We start from the raw sequence: 16,972 nt of genomic DNA, 5'->3' as shown, positions 1-16,972 counted from the left end.
ATATAAAATAGCTAACCTAGTTTGCTATGGCTATGTGAACACAGAAGTAAAACTTTCTCATGTAGGACTTTAGCTTCACTGAAATCATGTTTAAATCCAGTCCACCCCGGCCATCTCGGACGATGACACAAATACAACAGATGAAGATCTACAGTCAGCAAACACTCACCACAGTTGGCCTCATCTGATGCATCTGCACAGTCTGGGTCTTCGTCACAAACCCACAGCTTGGAAATGCAATGTTTCGTTGTTTTACATTGGAAATAGTCTGGAGAACAGCTGTTTTCAGCTTAAGAGGAAAATATCCTGTTAAATATGTAGCTTTGGATAAAACAGACATTTTATTTAAAAACCAATTAGATAGACAAATGTTGAGACAGTCAGCTGAAAATGTGTTATCTTTTAGTTATAGGGCACTGAAGTTGAGGTGTTTAAGCTTTTGATTACCTATAAAGTACTCCTAATATCGTTTCCAGAGGAAATAAAGAAAAAAAAATTCTCACTGATTAGATATTTAGAATAAAAATTAAGATTATAATAATTCAGGGGCTTACAAAATAACGTTTGCTAGATAAATAAAGTTAAGAATTTATACATATGCATTTTTATAAACTGAAAAAGATTAAAATCAGAAGACACTAAGTGAATCAAGAGAGGAAAAAGCATAAATTTTATCAAAATCACAAGAAGTTGTGTTGAATTTTTGAGGAAAAGGTGAATATCCGCCTCAGACTATAAACTGCATCACAAATCCTAGTCAGTTTATCGGATCAGCTTCCAGAATGGCTAACCATAAAGAACTCGTCCTACTTTATTCCGAATGTTCATCTTAATCAAATTGCTGGATGACGGCACATTATTTACTGATAAGTTTTAGAGGAAAAAATAAAACTTCAGCAAGATAGAAACTGTTGACGGCACTTTTTGGAAACCCTGAGACTTGGCAAGAGCTCTGTCAACGAGACCCTGTGTGTGTGTGTGTGTGTGCACGTGTATGTGTGTATTTTGTGTAAACTGCTTTGCCTTCCATTTAATGTAACTTGACTTTTGACTTTCGTGTAGAAAATGGAAATGAAAGGTGAATGGCATAGAAGATATTCTACTATATTATTTTTTCAAGCCAGCTGTTAAGAAACATCGAAGCATGATTTCTACTTATCAAGTAATTTTGCCAGGTCATCTTGCCCAATTTTGTATTTTTTTCTCATAAGTTCAATAGGCATTTTATGGGAATAAATGATCTGTAATTGAAATGGAGTTTCATTAAAATAACTAACTAATCAATAGAAATAAATTACATGTATTTACTTAATATGGGCAAAGTAATCAATTTATGGGAAAAAAACATAATCCACTGCGATGTTAGTTTTACTGCTTCTTTTATAGGAATGCATTTTGTTTCATATTTACTATGATCTCCAGGTGGCTTTTATTGCAAAGATCATTCATGCTTTAATTTTCTCTATATTTTTATATACAAAAAAAAAAAAAAACCAAACCAAACCTGTCGCCATCGAGTCGATTCTAACTCATAGAGACCCTATAGGTCAGAGCAGAACAGCCCCATAGAGTTTCCGAGGAGCGCCTGGTGGATTCGAACTGCCAACTTTTTGATTAGCAGCCGTAGCTCTTAACCACGATGCCACCAGGGTTTCTAATATGCTTTCTATAGAGCTTCTTAAATAATAGATCCCAATTGGCAACCATGTATAATTTCTTGTCCATAAGTGCAATTATATTATTCTACACTGTATGAATCTATATAGCATGATTATACTCTATAGATCGATTCCAGTCAGGAGTCAGGAGTAAGACAAGACAGAACATTTTCAGGTGGCTTACGACAGTCCCTTTCATCTTCCTCATCACCACAGTCATCCTGTCCATTACATCTGAGGTTTACTGGGATACATTTCTGGTTCTTGGTACACTTGAACTGACCTGACAAGCAGATATGTGTATCTAAAAGAGAGAATAAAAAAATCTGAACTGAAGCCTGTGTCTGAATTTAAATTAGTGCCGACATCATCGGTTCAGAATTAGATTTATGCTCCTTAGCTAAGAATTTAATCACCTACCACAGTTGAGTTCATCAGAATTGTCTCCACAATCATTCTCTCCATCACAGATGAAAGCAGGCAGAGCGCAGAGTCCGGTTCCACACTGAAATCGGCCTGGCTGACACTTAAATTCAGCTGGTGGAGAAAAAATGTAGGTATCATGGAATGGTAGACTTAGGCCATGATGTCTTAAACAGAGATTTTCTGACATTCAAAATATTTATTATGTTATTATATGAAATATATTCTAGAACACAGTGTGAATACCTCACATCTAGCTAGGTATTAGATTCAGATGTCCAACTAAGCAATCAGTAACTAGGTGGCCTCCAAATTCCATTTTATAAAGTAACTGAGAGAGAAGGAATTGTTAACAACCTGTAAAAGTATGCTAATTTTAATGAAGTATATAACCAAAAAAACCAAACCCACTGCCATCGAGTCGATTCCAACTCATAGTAACTGTATAGGACAAAGTAGAACTGCCCCATAGAGTTTCCAAGGAGCACCCGGCAGATTTGAACTGCTGACCTCTTGGTTAGCAGCCATAGCACTTAACCACTATGCCACCAGGGTTTCCATGAAATATATAAAAAAATATACTTCATAAAGAGGCTAAATGGCACAACATAACTTATCATTTTTTTTTAAAAAAGTTATTCCAATCCCTATCTTCTTGATCACTTTGCTGCCTCTTATGTGGGAGAGAGTACATGTACCATCAATACATATTCCCTAGCACTGCTTAAAGCAAATATTTCCTAAAATTATGACAAGAAATTGGATTTTTTATTTTCATTTATTTAATCCTATTATCATAGATAAGAACAATATCTTGTAAACAATAAGTACTTTATGTTACACACATGTTATTATAATAATAATAAACAGCTCCTAAATGATAAAACATTCTCTTTTTGCAGCATTCTTTGAGTTTATATAATGAATAATAATAATTAATATTCTATCTCAGAATATTCAAGCCCTTTTCACATATAGTTACTAATTGATTTCCCATCATAACTTCCAAACCTCGGCATCATCATGACTATTTTACAAATGGTAAAAGAAATCTCTTGTATATTGTATAATCTACCCAAGGATGTACAGCTCTTGAGTGCCAATCCTGGAATTCAAATCCAAATATGACTCTGAAGCCTTTCCACAAATATACTGCTTGCAATAAAACATTTGTCTTTTGACTGATGATCCCAATGTATGTTGGTAATCGCTGGCTTTGAGATTAATAATATGTTGTTTATTAGTTCAAATCAGTGATTTGAACACTAATAAATAACACTTTCAACTTTCTTTGGGAAATAAATTATGCTTTTAAAATTACACTATTAATTAAAAGTTTACTTAAACTTCTTTTAAAAATTGATCTTCACACATGCTTTACTTCCATAGAAGAGAGATAATAAAAAATGTCCAAGTTATTTATTTCCAATCGTAACATTTTTAAATTAAGCACACTAAATGTTTCAACTGTATGTTACTTAAATTTTCTCATGCTCTAAACATTACATTTCCTCTACTTTCTCTTTCTTCATACATAATTTCCTTTAATTGTTTATTGTTACCAAAACAATTCTCCCATAAGAAGGGTTGCAACCAATAAAGGAGTTTTCAATATCTGGAAAATAACTGGAAAACTCGTATGACCTTCAAACATACCCTAGAATGATTCGTAGAGTATTAAACAGTCAAAGGTAATGTAGTTACAAACCTAAGATGCCAAAACATTCCTGAAGAGTCAAACTTAACTACATTTATGTAAATATATTATGTAAACGTACAAGCATGTGGCCCTGGGATCAGGGTTTTCTGCCTTCTCCGGTGAAGTTATAGGGATTGTCAGTGGCTCTTAGAACCTGATATTGATGCTGCAGCTACTCAAAAATGAATTTTAAACACTCCACCTACTCGTATATACTATTTTCTACCTCACCGTGACTCAAAAAAAAGTCATGCTTACAGATGCCCAGTGCTGTTAACCCATCAACTCCAAGTAAAAGATCATTTGCTTAAAAGAACAGAGATCATGCCACCAACAAAAACATGTAGACATCAATATTTAACCAGGATTAGAATTATACAGAAGCCCTTAGATACTAGAGGCCTCTTTTTTCCCATCAAAAGACACTAAAGTGATCTTTAATTACTGCATATTTTATGAAAGTAGATAAACATAAAAAAGTCAGTGTATGAAATTTACAGTTAATTTTTTATATCAATATGTTCAAGAATGGAATATTAGTCAAGGTTAAAATTATAATTATATATGGTTTTAAGGAGCTGCAAATACTTTAGTGTTGGGTGTCATTGACTTACTTTGTGTGCAAGTCATATGGTGATATTTCCTCAGAGAATACATTAGTTAATCTGGGTAGAAAATATCATGTTTTTAATATGAGGGCTATATTAACATTTTCATTTTTGTTTACTTCGATAAATTATAAAAATAAGTTGTGTTTACTGTATTTACTATATTGTGGGGAAGTTTATTATGGGGAATTACAATTTCCTTTTAATAAGCAAATCTTGGTATGATCACTTAACTAATATCTAGTTCCTTTAAATTTCCTTTTAATTTAACTAAAAAAAAAAAAAAAATCAGGCATAAGAGTGTGCCTAGCCCACACAGATACTATCATATTGAAAACAAAAACTATATGTAAATTTTTTTTTTTTAAATCAAGGAGCAATAGATTTTTCAGAAAAATGAAGAGAATATTAGAAAAGCTAGGACTTTTATTACTTCCATTCTTTTCACTAAATCTATTATAAACTGCTTTCAAACATACAAATAAACTAAGTAATGTTTGATACAGTTGGTAGTGACCAGAGACACTGAACACAGTTCATCTAAGTAACTATCTAAAGACCCTAAGTTTGAATAGCTTTGTAATTAGGTGGTAGAAAGTTGGATAGTACAAAGTAGCTGGCTTCTACTAAAACAGGACTCTGTGTTTCTTCAATACAAGCCTAAAAATCTTTTTTGGACTCAATTTTCAAGGTCAAATCAAGGCAATTTTCCACTGGGATGCTGAGCAAATTATCATGATTGACTACAAGCATTCGACTTGACAGCACAGTATTGGAGTGACCCATGGAGTGACCCATAGAGGACTATCAAGGAAAAGTCTGCTGATAGTCTATTACCACCAAAGTTACCAAGGATAGCTAACCATGTCAATCACAGTCAGATATCTAGACAGAGTTGGAAGTCACTTTAGAACAGCTGCTAGAGCATACCAAATTACATATCAGCAGAATAATGATTTATATAGCAAAAATTGACTTTTGAAGAACTCTCAAGATTTTAATACTATGGAAAAGTTGAAATATTGTATCCCCTTAAAGGTAAAACTCCAGTCATTGAGTGGCTTTCTGAACACTTGCTCACTTTTACTTCCAACTTCGTGATATAGAAAGTTAAAATCTTTTTTATTATTATTTCACCTATCACTACATGAAGCAATGTAGTTATTCTACAAGTAAGAAAATTTGAGAAAGGAAAAAAAAATAATTGCTGCTGATGTCATTCTGAATATAGTAGTTATCACAGGCCCACCTAAGACTTTGCAATCAATTTTTTTAATGGCATATAAAACTTTTCTATTTCAGTTTGGAGAATTTATCAGGAGTTTTTTTTTTTTTTTTTTTTTTAGAACTAGCTTATATTTTACAGGCATCATGAAGATAAAGAGCTCTAAATTTTAAATTCCAGTAATTGCCAAAGTACTCACGGCAGTCATCAGGTTCATCAGATCCATCACCACAGTCATCCACAGTGTCACATTTCCACCAGAATGGAATACATTTATCAGTTTTGCAACGAAACTTTAAGAAAAGGAAAAAAAAAAAATGTTGACGGACTCGACTCATATATAACGCATACCTAGAAGCTGACCAGGGGACAGCAGCCTAGCCTACTCCCTTGTTGCAGGTATGAACTATGATGGTCTTAGAGCATTTCACGGTAGGCAATGAATGCACTGGGAGCAAAATGATGTGCCAGGGAAACACTAGTTTGGAAAACCTCCTGTGATTTCCAGTGCATACAAAGACAAGCTCATTCCTTTACATATTATCTATGGCTCCTTTCAAGCTACAAAATTTTAGTTTGAGCAGAGACCCTGTAGCTGGCAAAGCCTATAATATTTCCTATCTGGCCCTTTACAGAATAAGTTTGCTGACCCCTGAATAGGAGTTAAAAATCATCAAGAATTTTAGGAAGAGGAATCAAATTGAATTAATTTAATTAACTCGAATTAATCTAATTGAAATGCATTTTCTTAGGAATCTTGGACCATTTGCTTAACATCTTTCAGCCTCTGTTCCTTAACCATCAAGTGAGAAGCTAAAGAAGATAATTTGGAAGACCCTCTTCCACTTGGTCCTGCTGGGATTCCACGCAGTTTCCTGAACACTGAAAATATATTTCCTTAAGGCAGTTGACCTCTATGCAGTTATTTTCCTTTTTTGGAATTAAAAAAAAAAGTACATAATCTTTAAAAAAAAAAAAAATCTTTTAGGATAAACAAAAAGAAATTGTGATAGTTAAAAAAAAAAAACAGGCAAAAATAATCTTTGTTGCTGAAAATTTTATTTCTTTTTAAATAGAAGCACAGAAGTATACTGTTATAATAAAATTTTATTCAAGATTATTTGAAAAACTATTCACTGAAATGTTTATTGATGTATTTGTTTTATTTTTCATTTAGAAAAGCTAAGAAAATAGTCATAATAAATATAATAATACTATTTTTTATAGAAATAACAGTTTTTTTTTTTTTTTTCCTCCCATTTAAGGTGAACCATCAAGTAGAAGAGTAACAGTAAAGAAATTCATTGAAATGTTATGAGGTGATATTTACTTAGAGGCTATTTAGCACATACGTGACTTGTTATTAGAGAAAAATTTCAGAATATTGCTATTGCATATTACTTTTATAAGAAAGGTGATCTGAATCCAAATTTACCCAAAGATAGGCCACGAAACTACTGTTTCTGCTAACTTCTTTGTTGGCCAACTTTACACAGAACCCAAGAAATCAAGGCCAATTTATTTCTTGGACCAGAAACTAATTTCTGTGTTTGCAACAATTAGTTTCAAGCTTACCTCAGAAGATCGAAGAAATCAAAGAAAATCACAATTTCCACACAGAAAGTATATGCATATGAAAAACTTGCCTTTAAAAGATTTACTTTAAATTTTTACAACCAACCAATAGATAAAGTTTAGCCAGTTTTTTTTTCAGATACGATCACTTTCTCTTCTTCACTTTAATAGAAATTCAGGGAAAAGCTAATAGCACAATGCTCATCTAAAATTGAAAATGTTAGTTTTCTGAACTTAATATTTTCTTTTTGAAGAATTTATAACTTTCATATGAGTGAACTGACAGCACATAGACATTTATCTTTGCATGTTGCATGCAAGAAAGATTCGTAACATAGAAATATATAGACTATGCCCAATTTTCTCTAATGAAAATGGATTAGCAAGCTAAGAGTTTGTTCAATTAAAATGTAACTTTCTTCAAGTAGGACAGAATCCGATGCCAGGTTTCATTAAACCTGTCTGGACATCATGGAGCTGATTCAAAGATAGATTTACAGTAATTTTAATATGAGAGTGAATATTATCTTCCAGCAGCAATATGTGGAGAAAGCGAAGCATTATGAATCCAAAGGGAGGTGTGGCTGTTCAGCTGCTTTTCCCATATTCGCTTAGCTTCTGGTCATGTCTGTTGTGGATTTTCATATATTCCAAACCCTCGGCTGTGGAGTCCATCCCAACTCATAGCAACCCCTTAGGGTGTCCAAGGCTGTAAATCTTTATGGAAACAGACTGCCACATCCTTCTACCACGGAGAGGCTGGTGGGTTCAAAGTGCTTACCTTTCAGTCAGCAGCCGGCACATTAACCACTGCGCCAAATCACCTTTATAGACACTGACTGCCTGGGAAGATGAGATTAACTCTGAAAGCAATTGCCCTGAACACTAATCATTTCCAGTGATTACAGTATATCAAAGCACATTAGTAAGAGGATTTCAGGTCTCCCAAGTATCTTCAAAGTCTTCTCAATCAAGATTCAAAAAATATCTAATTTTTTTTTTTTTAATTCACTAAATAGGCCTGATTTAAATAAATACCAACTATTGGAATTACATGTGACATGATGATTTTGCTCTCTATTTCATTTTTAATAACAACATAAAAGGATTCTGAGTTCAGAGGAGACCAGGATAAATATATATGTATCATACTCCTTTTTTTGTTAATCAACATTTTATTCAGTACTCTCAAAAGGAAGATCTCTTTTATTCTGTGTCTGGGATTCATTTTTTATACTTAAATTCAGTAACTTAAAAAAACATTGATGCTAAATATAAGTATAAAACACTTCTCATGGTAAATGTTCTGCAAGACTAATGCCTTCATAAAATAAATCGCAGACTGCAATTATCACCCACTAAAAGAAGCTATAAACTACTAAATAAATGCCTCCTAATAAATTTTTTTTTTTTAATATGGATACAAGGATAAGACATACATCTCACATATAGTGAAGCTTAGTTGAAACAGAAGAAGTCTTAATTTAGAAAAGAAGTAAAGCCATTTTTAAATGTACATTGTATTTTCCAGTAGATTATTTACATTTTAATATCCAAAATTATTGGTGCTTTCAGAATTTCATTTTATCTTGATTTTGACCAGATTCTTATATGGGTACTTTCAATACTAATAGAATTCTCATTGGTGTGATATGCCTATTTTTATTTTAGAATTGAATACTAAAGTCAATAGTATTTTGGGCACATGTCATTGCTTACAATCAATAGATGACAACAAATTAAAATCCCTTAGTTAGATAAATTAATAATGCAGCAGTTTTATTGAAATGCTTAATACTATGATTCTGAGATACATACAGTGTTTCATTTTAATGCCTACCTCCCTGAAAACTGTGTTTATATAAACTGAGCTTTCTCCACGGAGTATACAGTAGATAATTTTTTCTCCCACTGGATCAGAAAAGAATCAAAGTTAAAATAGCTGCATAAACCAAGTGACTTGTAGTAATAATCACTAACGGGTTGTGTTAGCTGTTCTTCCTTAATGTTTTTCATTAAGATGAAACAAATGAAGTGGTAACACTTTTTTCCAGGAAATATGGCTGAAAACAAAGCCACAGTCATGTTTGTTCTGTTTTGCTTTTATTGAATTTATAAGAAAATTTGTGGAAAAAAACAATTTGGAGTTGCATTAGGCTTTTAGGACTGCTGTAACGAATTATCACATATTCATTTTAAGCCACAACAGAAATTTACTGTCTCACAGTTCTGAAGGCTAGAAGTTGAAAAACAAGGTGTTGGCAGGGACATGATGTCTTAGACGGTGCTAGGGTAGAATCTGTTTCATGCCTTTCTTTTAGATCCTGGTGTTACTAGCAATCCTTGGAGTTCCTTGGCCTCTAGATGCATCACTCCAATTTCTGCCTCTGATGTCACGTGGTGTTTTCCCTGTGTGTGATTCTGTCTCTGTATCTCTTCTACTTATAAGAATGTCAGTCAAATTGGATTTAGGGCCCACCCTATTCCAGGATGACCTCGTGTTCTTAACCACTGTGCCACCAGGGCTCCAACTTATTCATAAAAAAAAAAAAAAATTCTTATTCATACATCCTATAAAATGATTTCCAGACTTCCACTCACCTGACTAGCGGTGCAGTTGGATAAGCAAGTCCTGTTATCAGCTGCAAGATAAAAGTTGGTAGGGCATGCACAGGTATGGGTCTTTCCAGGGGCTAAAAGGCACAGATGACTGCAACCTCCATTGTTTATCATGCAGAGGTGTTTGGAGACTGCAGATGAGAAAGAAACAACAAGAACAACAAAATAGGATAATTAAGACCAATAATATAAGGTGGGATTAGAGATAGGATGGTTAAGCTTCAAAGCTTGTATTCGAATACGAATTGGTAATCAAGAAATCATCAAGATTGTAAGCATAATTTAATCTTGTTACAAATGCTACTATTTGTCCAACGGCATTTATTTTACCATTAAATACTTTTAAGGATGAATTTCCATGAAAACAAACATTTTTAGCAAAAAAAGAAAAAATTGACCTTCAGAAAAATAAACCAACTAGGAACATTTTGGATGAGGACATACATATGTTCAGAAATATAAATGTAAAATAAAACAGTGAAACAATGATCTAAAGCTAATAGTATAGTGACTTTGCTTTGTAGGCAAGATATGTGTTTTAAGTAAAATGATAAAACCTTTATTATACAAGGCCTGATATAATTACTACTAGATACATGCATAAGCAAAATTAATATATTTCTCATTTTTTGAGACCTAGAGTTACTGAAATAAATTCCTTACCCCCAGCAACCCCGAAACGTGATTCCTATCCTTATTTTTTAAGCAAATTATTTCATGAATCCATTCTTCACTTCTCTAACTGGACACTTTATTGTAATTTAGCTTAATGTGATTTCAACAGATCAATAATTCTTTGTACATATATTGAGCTTCTCATTCTATTCCTTGATAATAGTACTTGATATCAACAGAACTCATTCTATAAAATGCTTCTAAATAATAAAACCTGGTAATCTTTCTCAAAAATAAAATTACACTTAAGCTTGGAGAAGTAAAAAAAAAAAAAAAATGGAATGTTACTGAAAGATGTTGATGCATTTATGGAAATCATGTAAAGAATAATTACCATCCGGTTGTCTATAAGAATGATACACCTGGATATCTGTGATGGCATGCCATGAGTTAATCAGTGAGAGTCTGTCTGCTCCCGAGGTTTTATGGGCACGGCTGAGTGACTTGGTTTTCCCATCAGTCCAGTAGATGTAGTCTTCAAACAATGTTAGTGCAATCACCCCTGGAATATCTTGATTAGGGACTGTAATAGGAGATGGTAAGATTAATGTTCAGTCTTGGAAGACTGCCAGTTAAAATATTCAATACTGCATGGGCTGACAGGTATAACTGCTACAGAACTTCATGTGAATAATTGCCGTGACAACATGTCAGGCTGGCAAGGTTCTTTATTGCCGGTTAAGAGAATGCAAGATTGGGTGCAGGAATTCGCTTTGCTCAGATTTAGCTTGGTTCAATCAACCACTAGGAGGAAAAAGAATGAGATCCTACTCACAAAGAATGGCTGCTGCACCAGAAATAACATCCAACATTTTAAAATTAACTATATATATGTGTGTGTGTGTGTGTGCATGCACACATGCATGTATAGCAATATCATGATAAACAGAGAAAAACTTGAAGTTATCAGGAATTTCATTTTACTTGGATCCACAATCAACGCCCGTGGAAGCAGCAGTCAAGAAATCAAACGACGTATTGTATTGGACAAATACGCTGCAAAAGACCTCTTTAAAGTGTTAAAAAGACAATATCTCACTTTGAGGACTATGGTGCGCCTGGCCCAGGTCATGGTATTTTCAATTGCCACATATGCATGTGAAGGCTGAACAAGGAATAAGGAAGACTGAACAAGAATTGATGCCTTCGAATTATGGTGTTGGTGAAGAATATTGAATATACCATAGACTGCCAGAAGTACAGCCAGAATATTCTTTAGAAGTGAGACTTTGTCTCACATAATTTGGATATGTCAACAAGGGGACGAGTTCCTGGAGAATGATATCATGCTTGGTAAAGTGGAGGGTCAATGAAAAAGAGGAAGACCCTCAACCAGATGGATTGACACAGTGGCTGCAACAATGGGCTCAGGCATGCAACAATTGCGAGGATGGTACAGGACCCAGCAGTGTTTCTTTCTGTTGTACATAGTGTTACTATGAGTAGGGACAGATTTGATGTCACCTAACAACGGCTATACACCTATATAGAACTACCCCATAGGGTTTCCAAGAAGCGGACTGTGGAACTGAACTGCCGACCTTTTGGTTAGCAGCCAACACTTAACCACTGTGCTACCAGGGCTCCATATATATATATATATATATATATATATATATTCTCCATCCAGTTGTTCTTAAACCCTTAAATCTGAAAGTCATTGTATTACTTTCTCCCACATTTAAAATGATCGAATTATATATCCAGGATGAAACGATCTATCTCTCTGAAGATATAGACTGTGAGACTACTACAAACCATTTTAGTCACTGAGATTTTATGAGCATTTTTACTTTCAAGATGAGCAGAGATAGGTGTAGAAAAAATATATGTGGAAGATAGCACTGTATTATGCATATTTAACAGTCAGGAATTAAAATTGTTTTATAGTTATACCTCCATTATAGGACTCTGAATTAATACAAGGAGTCCTGGTGATGTAGTAGTTAAGTGACCAGGCTGCCAACCAAAAGGTCAGCAGTTCAAATCCAAAAAATACTCTTTGGAAACCCTATGGGGCAGTTCTACTCGGTCCTATAGGGTCCTTATGAGTTGGAATTGACTCGATGGCAACGAGTTTTGGTTTTTTGGTTTGTATTAATATAAACAGTTTTTTTTTTAATTAATATAAACAGTAGGCCAAGCATCACAAGTGTGAAATTTTAATTCAAGAGATTCCACAGCCCTATGAGGAAAATATGGAGCCCTGGTTGCACAGTGGTTAAAGCTTGGTTGCTAATCAAAAGCTTAGCAGTTTGAATCTGCCAGTCGCTCCTTGGAAACCCTGTGGGGTAGTTCTACTCTGCCCTATAGAGTCACTGTGAGTCAAAATTGACTTGAGGGCAATAAGTTATGAGGAAAATAACTGTAATCATTTTGTGTGATGATTTAGGGTTAAATAATTTTAAATCGTATATAGTTTCCTTTGTGCTTCTAGTTTCTCAATATTTTGAAGTAATCAATAAATTAAGAAAGCAGAAATTCCCTAACTTGTACAAAAATTATCATATATATATATAGTACTAATTTTCAGATCTACTTTTAGAAATTCTGAGAAAAATTTCATTAGTTGGAAGAAGGAACTGTAACACCCATAATAGTTACTTTTTTTGTAAATTAGATTTTGATGGCCGAGAATTAATATTTGGCTTATTCTTCATTCAGTAGTAACTGTAAACTAACAACATTTCAAATGTAATTCACCCTTTAAAGTAAGGTATGTGGCCTTATTAAAAAATCTGGGTAAATTTATACTACCACCAACCCACGGCCTAGAAGTAGATATTTCACATCTGTTATTTTTTATTCAGATAGATCAAATGTAATCAGAGAAGTTACTATGACTTGGGAATTATATGAAATGACTTGGGAATTATATGAAATAAAATAAGAGTCCTCCAAATAGGTGACACTGTAATCCATGATTGTTATCAATAATCTATCATCTGGTCAGAAACCCATCTCAGAATTGATATTAATAAAAGCTATAAAATCAAGAAAAATCAGGTGTGTACACTTTTGATGTAAGTGCTTATCTATGTACTTCTATAGACATGCATAGCTAAAATGATAAGTGCACTTGGATAAAAGGATGGAAAGAAAGACACTTTGACGGAATGAATCATGTCTGAGCTATTTATACCAGTTATTCCCACCCTCCCCCTTGGCTATCTTATTTCAGGAAGATAAAACAAATTTGGCAAAATATTAACATCTGGGTGAATTTTGGTAAAAGGCAGCCATTATAACATTCTTTTGACTTTGCGCTGGTTTAGAAATTTTCATAATATAAATTTGCAGAAAGAATTAAAAGTCCCAGAAACATTCAATTCAGATGTCTTTGGATGCAAATGAAGAAACTGTACCATTAAATAGGGACTTAAAAAGTCAATAATCCCTTAAAAAAAAAAAAAACTCAATCCACCAAGATTTAATTAACTTTCAAGCAAAAAGTTATTGTAAGAATTTCCCTATTATTATTTCGAAGCAAGCACAGTGTTTTTACCTATTCATAAGTAATTATAGCTGTCATTTATTAAGCATATCCAGTGGCACTAAGCCAGTGATTCTCAGTAGAATGGGGGTTGAGGGTGAAGTTGCCCCACAAGGAAGAATTATCAGATCCAAAAGGTCAATAGTTCCAAGACTGAGGAACTCTCCACTAAGATATCTACTTTATTTGCACTCTTAACAACTCTGTTTTTCAGTAGTAGCGCTCACTTTGTTGGTAAAGAAACTAACATCTGGAAATTAAATAACTTGACAAAAGAAGGAAGGGGAACCTCTAATAAATGAAGGTACTGTGTATTTGAATCAAAGTCTTCTTTTCTACCATATTAGCACTGCCTTTAAGAAAGCCAGTTAGTAGAGTAAATAAACCAGTAAGACTAATTCCATAAGTTCCATAAATGTTAGTTTATTTAATTACTTGACTACAATTGCACTATATATAATTTCCAGACATGGGACAATTTAAGCACTGGACAACTTTGCTACCTTTAACCTTATAGTGATTGCCCATCAGAAACATTTTGGAATTGAATAATCACCATGAATTTAAGGTGAACTCTTCTTTAATAGACAAACTTTTGTTTCAGAAGAAGTGATGGTACATAGTTGAGTACACAGATTGTAGAAATGTCAGATCAAAATGAAGACAATTAGTCCATTTGCCCAAAGTGACCATCTGCTTCATTCAATTCTTTGTTTGACATTGGCATTGATTGCTACTAGTAGCTTTATAAGCCCACTCTAAGCCTGCACATTTAGCAAATGTACTTACTTCCTGAAAGGTATCATACACAATCACCAGAGAAAATGAACAAAGTGAAAACACCAACTTGTGCTAACAAGGGCACATATAGCTTCATATATCTAACACTATGTCAGCTCCAACAAGCTACTCTTCTAAGAGATGGTGACAGATTCCCTTAATGCCACCAAACCGTTGCTATGGAGTCAATTCTGACTCATAGCAACCCTGTAGAAAGAGTACAACTACCCCATAAGTTTTCAAAGGAGAAGCTGGTAGATTTGAACTGCTGACCTTTTGATTAGCATTTGAGCTCTTAAGCTCTGAACCTCCAGAACTCCCTTAATATCACAAGCATTGCCAATTCAGACCAAACAAAACAAAACAAAAAAAAGCAATGAACAAACAAACAAAACCCTTTACATACTGATATTAGGGGATTGAACTCATAACATAATTGCATGTTTCAAGCTCCTATTTGGAATCTAAATCTCTTTGGCAAGAGTTGATTGACTATCTGCTTAAACTTCTATGGGGGAAAAACTGTCCTATATTAACAGCTACAATGGTAAGTCCAAATAAATTAATGTTGTGTTTTTCCATCTACATATGGAAAGTTCAACCCAATCTGCTGCAACAGTAGAATAGAGTTTAGCACATTCAGATTAAATAAGAAAATGTTCTGAGTCAAAATGTCATATACTTTAGCACTAGGATATCTTCTTGGGAGACACATGTACAAGAAACTATCTTCATTCAATGAGGAATAAAAAAAAGTTTATTTTTGCTATTTACTTTCCCTAGCATATCATGGGTAAATATTCTTGGCATAGTGTACATATCAGGACAACAGGGAATATAATTTAATTGTAATGTAATTTAGTAGTCAGTGGAGCCAACAAAAAATAAACATAGAATGTGGTGGTAGGAGAGGAACATTCAATAGACTCTCACTAGTACTGAGATGTGATTGAGTTTAGTGAAAATTAGTCAATATTTTCTTAAAATGATAAAATATATCCTTCTTAAGCTAAAAATAACATGACCAGTTGTCATACATGAAATTTCATTGCTTACTTAAAAGAGAAATGTGAAAAATAAATTTGAGAAGCCTTTCGTTTGCAGGTATTCAGTAGACATAAAAAAAAAAAAAAGAGGGAACAAACAAAATTGCTGTGTGGGCTGTTGTTTAACAAGTACTTATTATATATTTAAAGCCTATTTTAAAGCTGCTGACTGTAGTTAGGTCTCTATTCTGTAGACCAGCATTACTTATTTCACTGTTTCCAGCTTTCCACTCAAGCACTAGGCTCCCAATGTCTGTCCCATAAACTATATCTTTCAGAAGAAAGGAGCTGATATTTGGAAAAAACACATCAAAGAAATACTCCTTTGTGAAGTGTTTCCCTTTGAGTCAAGTTGGATGCTATCCTGCTAAGTCTCTTAGTAATTATGATAAATGGTAAAGGTGGCAATCCAGAGTATGCTTTCAGCTTAACTATTGCCTCACAGCTAGAGATATTCTATTACAATACCCTTGATTATTCATTTTTTGTATACCATTTATTATGCTAAACAAGTATATTCCTGGATAATATCACTTTATATTTCAGACCAATCTAGTTTAGATACTTCAGGATAAAATGCACCAATAACACAACACTTATCTTTTGTTGCTTTAAAATCTCTTAGTTGGTGTTATGGGTAGGACATAGCAGTGGTATACTGGCAGACTCGAAATGGCTTTATTGAGTGGGTTAGTCCTTAGATAGAAATTTCACTGGTGATGCTCTAATTTCTCCCCTTATATCTCCTCATAGATTTACTTTAAGGGTCTAAATATCATTTTGAAACATTACTTTATACTCAAAAATCCCTGTAATTTATTATTTCTCAAAAATGACTCTAAAGGCTTTAGTAATAATCAAACAACCAACTCCAGTAAGAATTTTTTTATGAAGAAATTCAAATTATTGATAGAGAATTTGGCTTTAGTATTATTTGATTATTTGAGTTATGAAGAATTTAATATGTTGTTTCAAAGGAAATATGAGTGGCCCATTAAGGTCAAGGTGGTCCTCACTCTATGATTATGTTTAGGAGTTTAAGCTCCTGAAACATTAAAGTTAACAAGCATTTCAGCTCAAACATTAAACACAATCATCTCTTTCTCTTTAATGTAATTTAAAGCTTTCCCATTTTTTAAATTCTTAATGACATTACAACAAATAAAGCTGC

General features: G+C 33.5%; 1 protein-coding gene across 1 annotated transcript in view; it reads right to left on the bottom strand.

The window, feature by feature from the left end:
• The window catches only part of LRP1B (LDL receptor related protein 1B), a 1,749,164-nt gene that overhangs the window by 226,802 nt on the left and 1,505,390 nt on the right, over positions 1-16,972 (bottom strand). The window contains exons 60-65 of the mRNA XM_064287257.1: positions 10,817-11,005; positions 9,790-9,938; positions 5,813-5,906; positions 2,079-2,195; positions 1,843-1,962; positions 170-289 (exon numbers count right to left, since the gene is read on the bottom strand). Of these exons, the coding sequence (XP_064143327.1) occupies positions 170-289; positions 1,843-1,962; positions 2,079-2,195; positions 5,813-5,906; positions 9,790-9,938; positions 10,817-11,005 (789 nt within the window). The remainder of the gene's footprint in view (positions 1-169; positions 290-1,842; positions 1,963-2,078; positions 2,196-5,812; positions 5,907-9,789; positions 9,939-10,816; positions 11,006-16,972) is intronic.

This window comes from Loxodonta africana, chromosome 6, assembly GCF_030014295.1.
Source record: "Loxodonta africana isolate mLoxAfr1 chromosome 6, mLoxAfr1.hap2, whole genome shotgun sequence".
Lineage (NCBI taxonomy): Eukaryota > Metazoa > Chordata > Mammalia > Proboscidea > Elephantidae > Loxodonta > Loxodonta africana.
The sequence above is the reverse complement of the archived record's forward strand: the minus strand, read 5'-3'. Positions and strand labels throughout refer to the sequence as shown.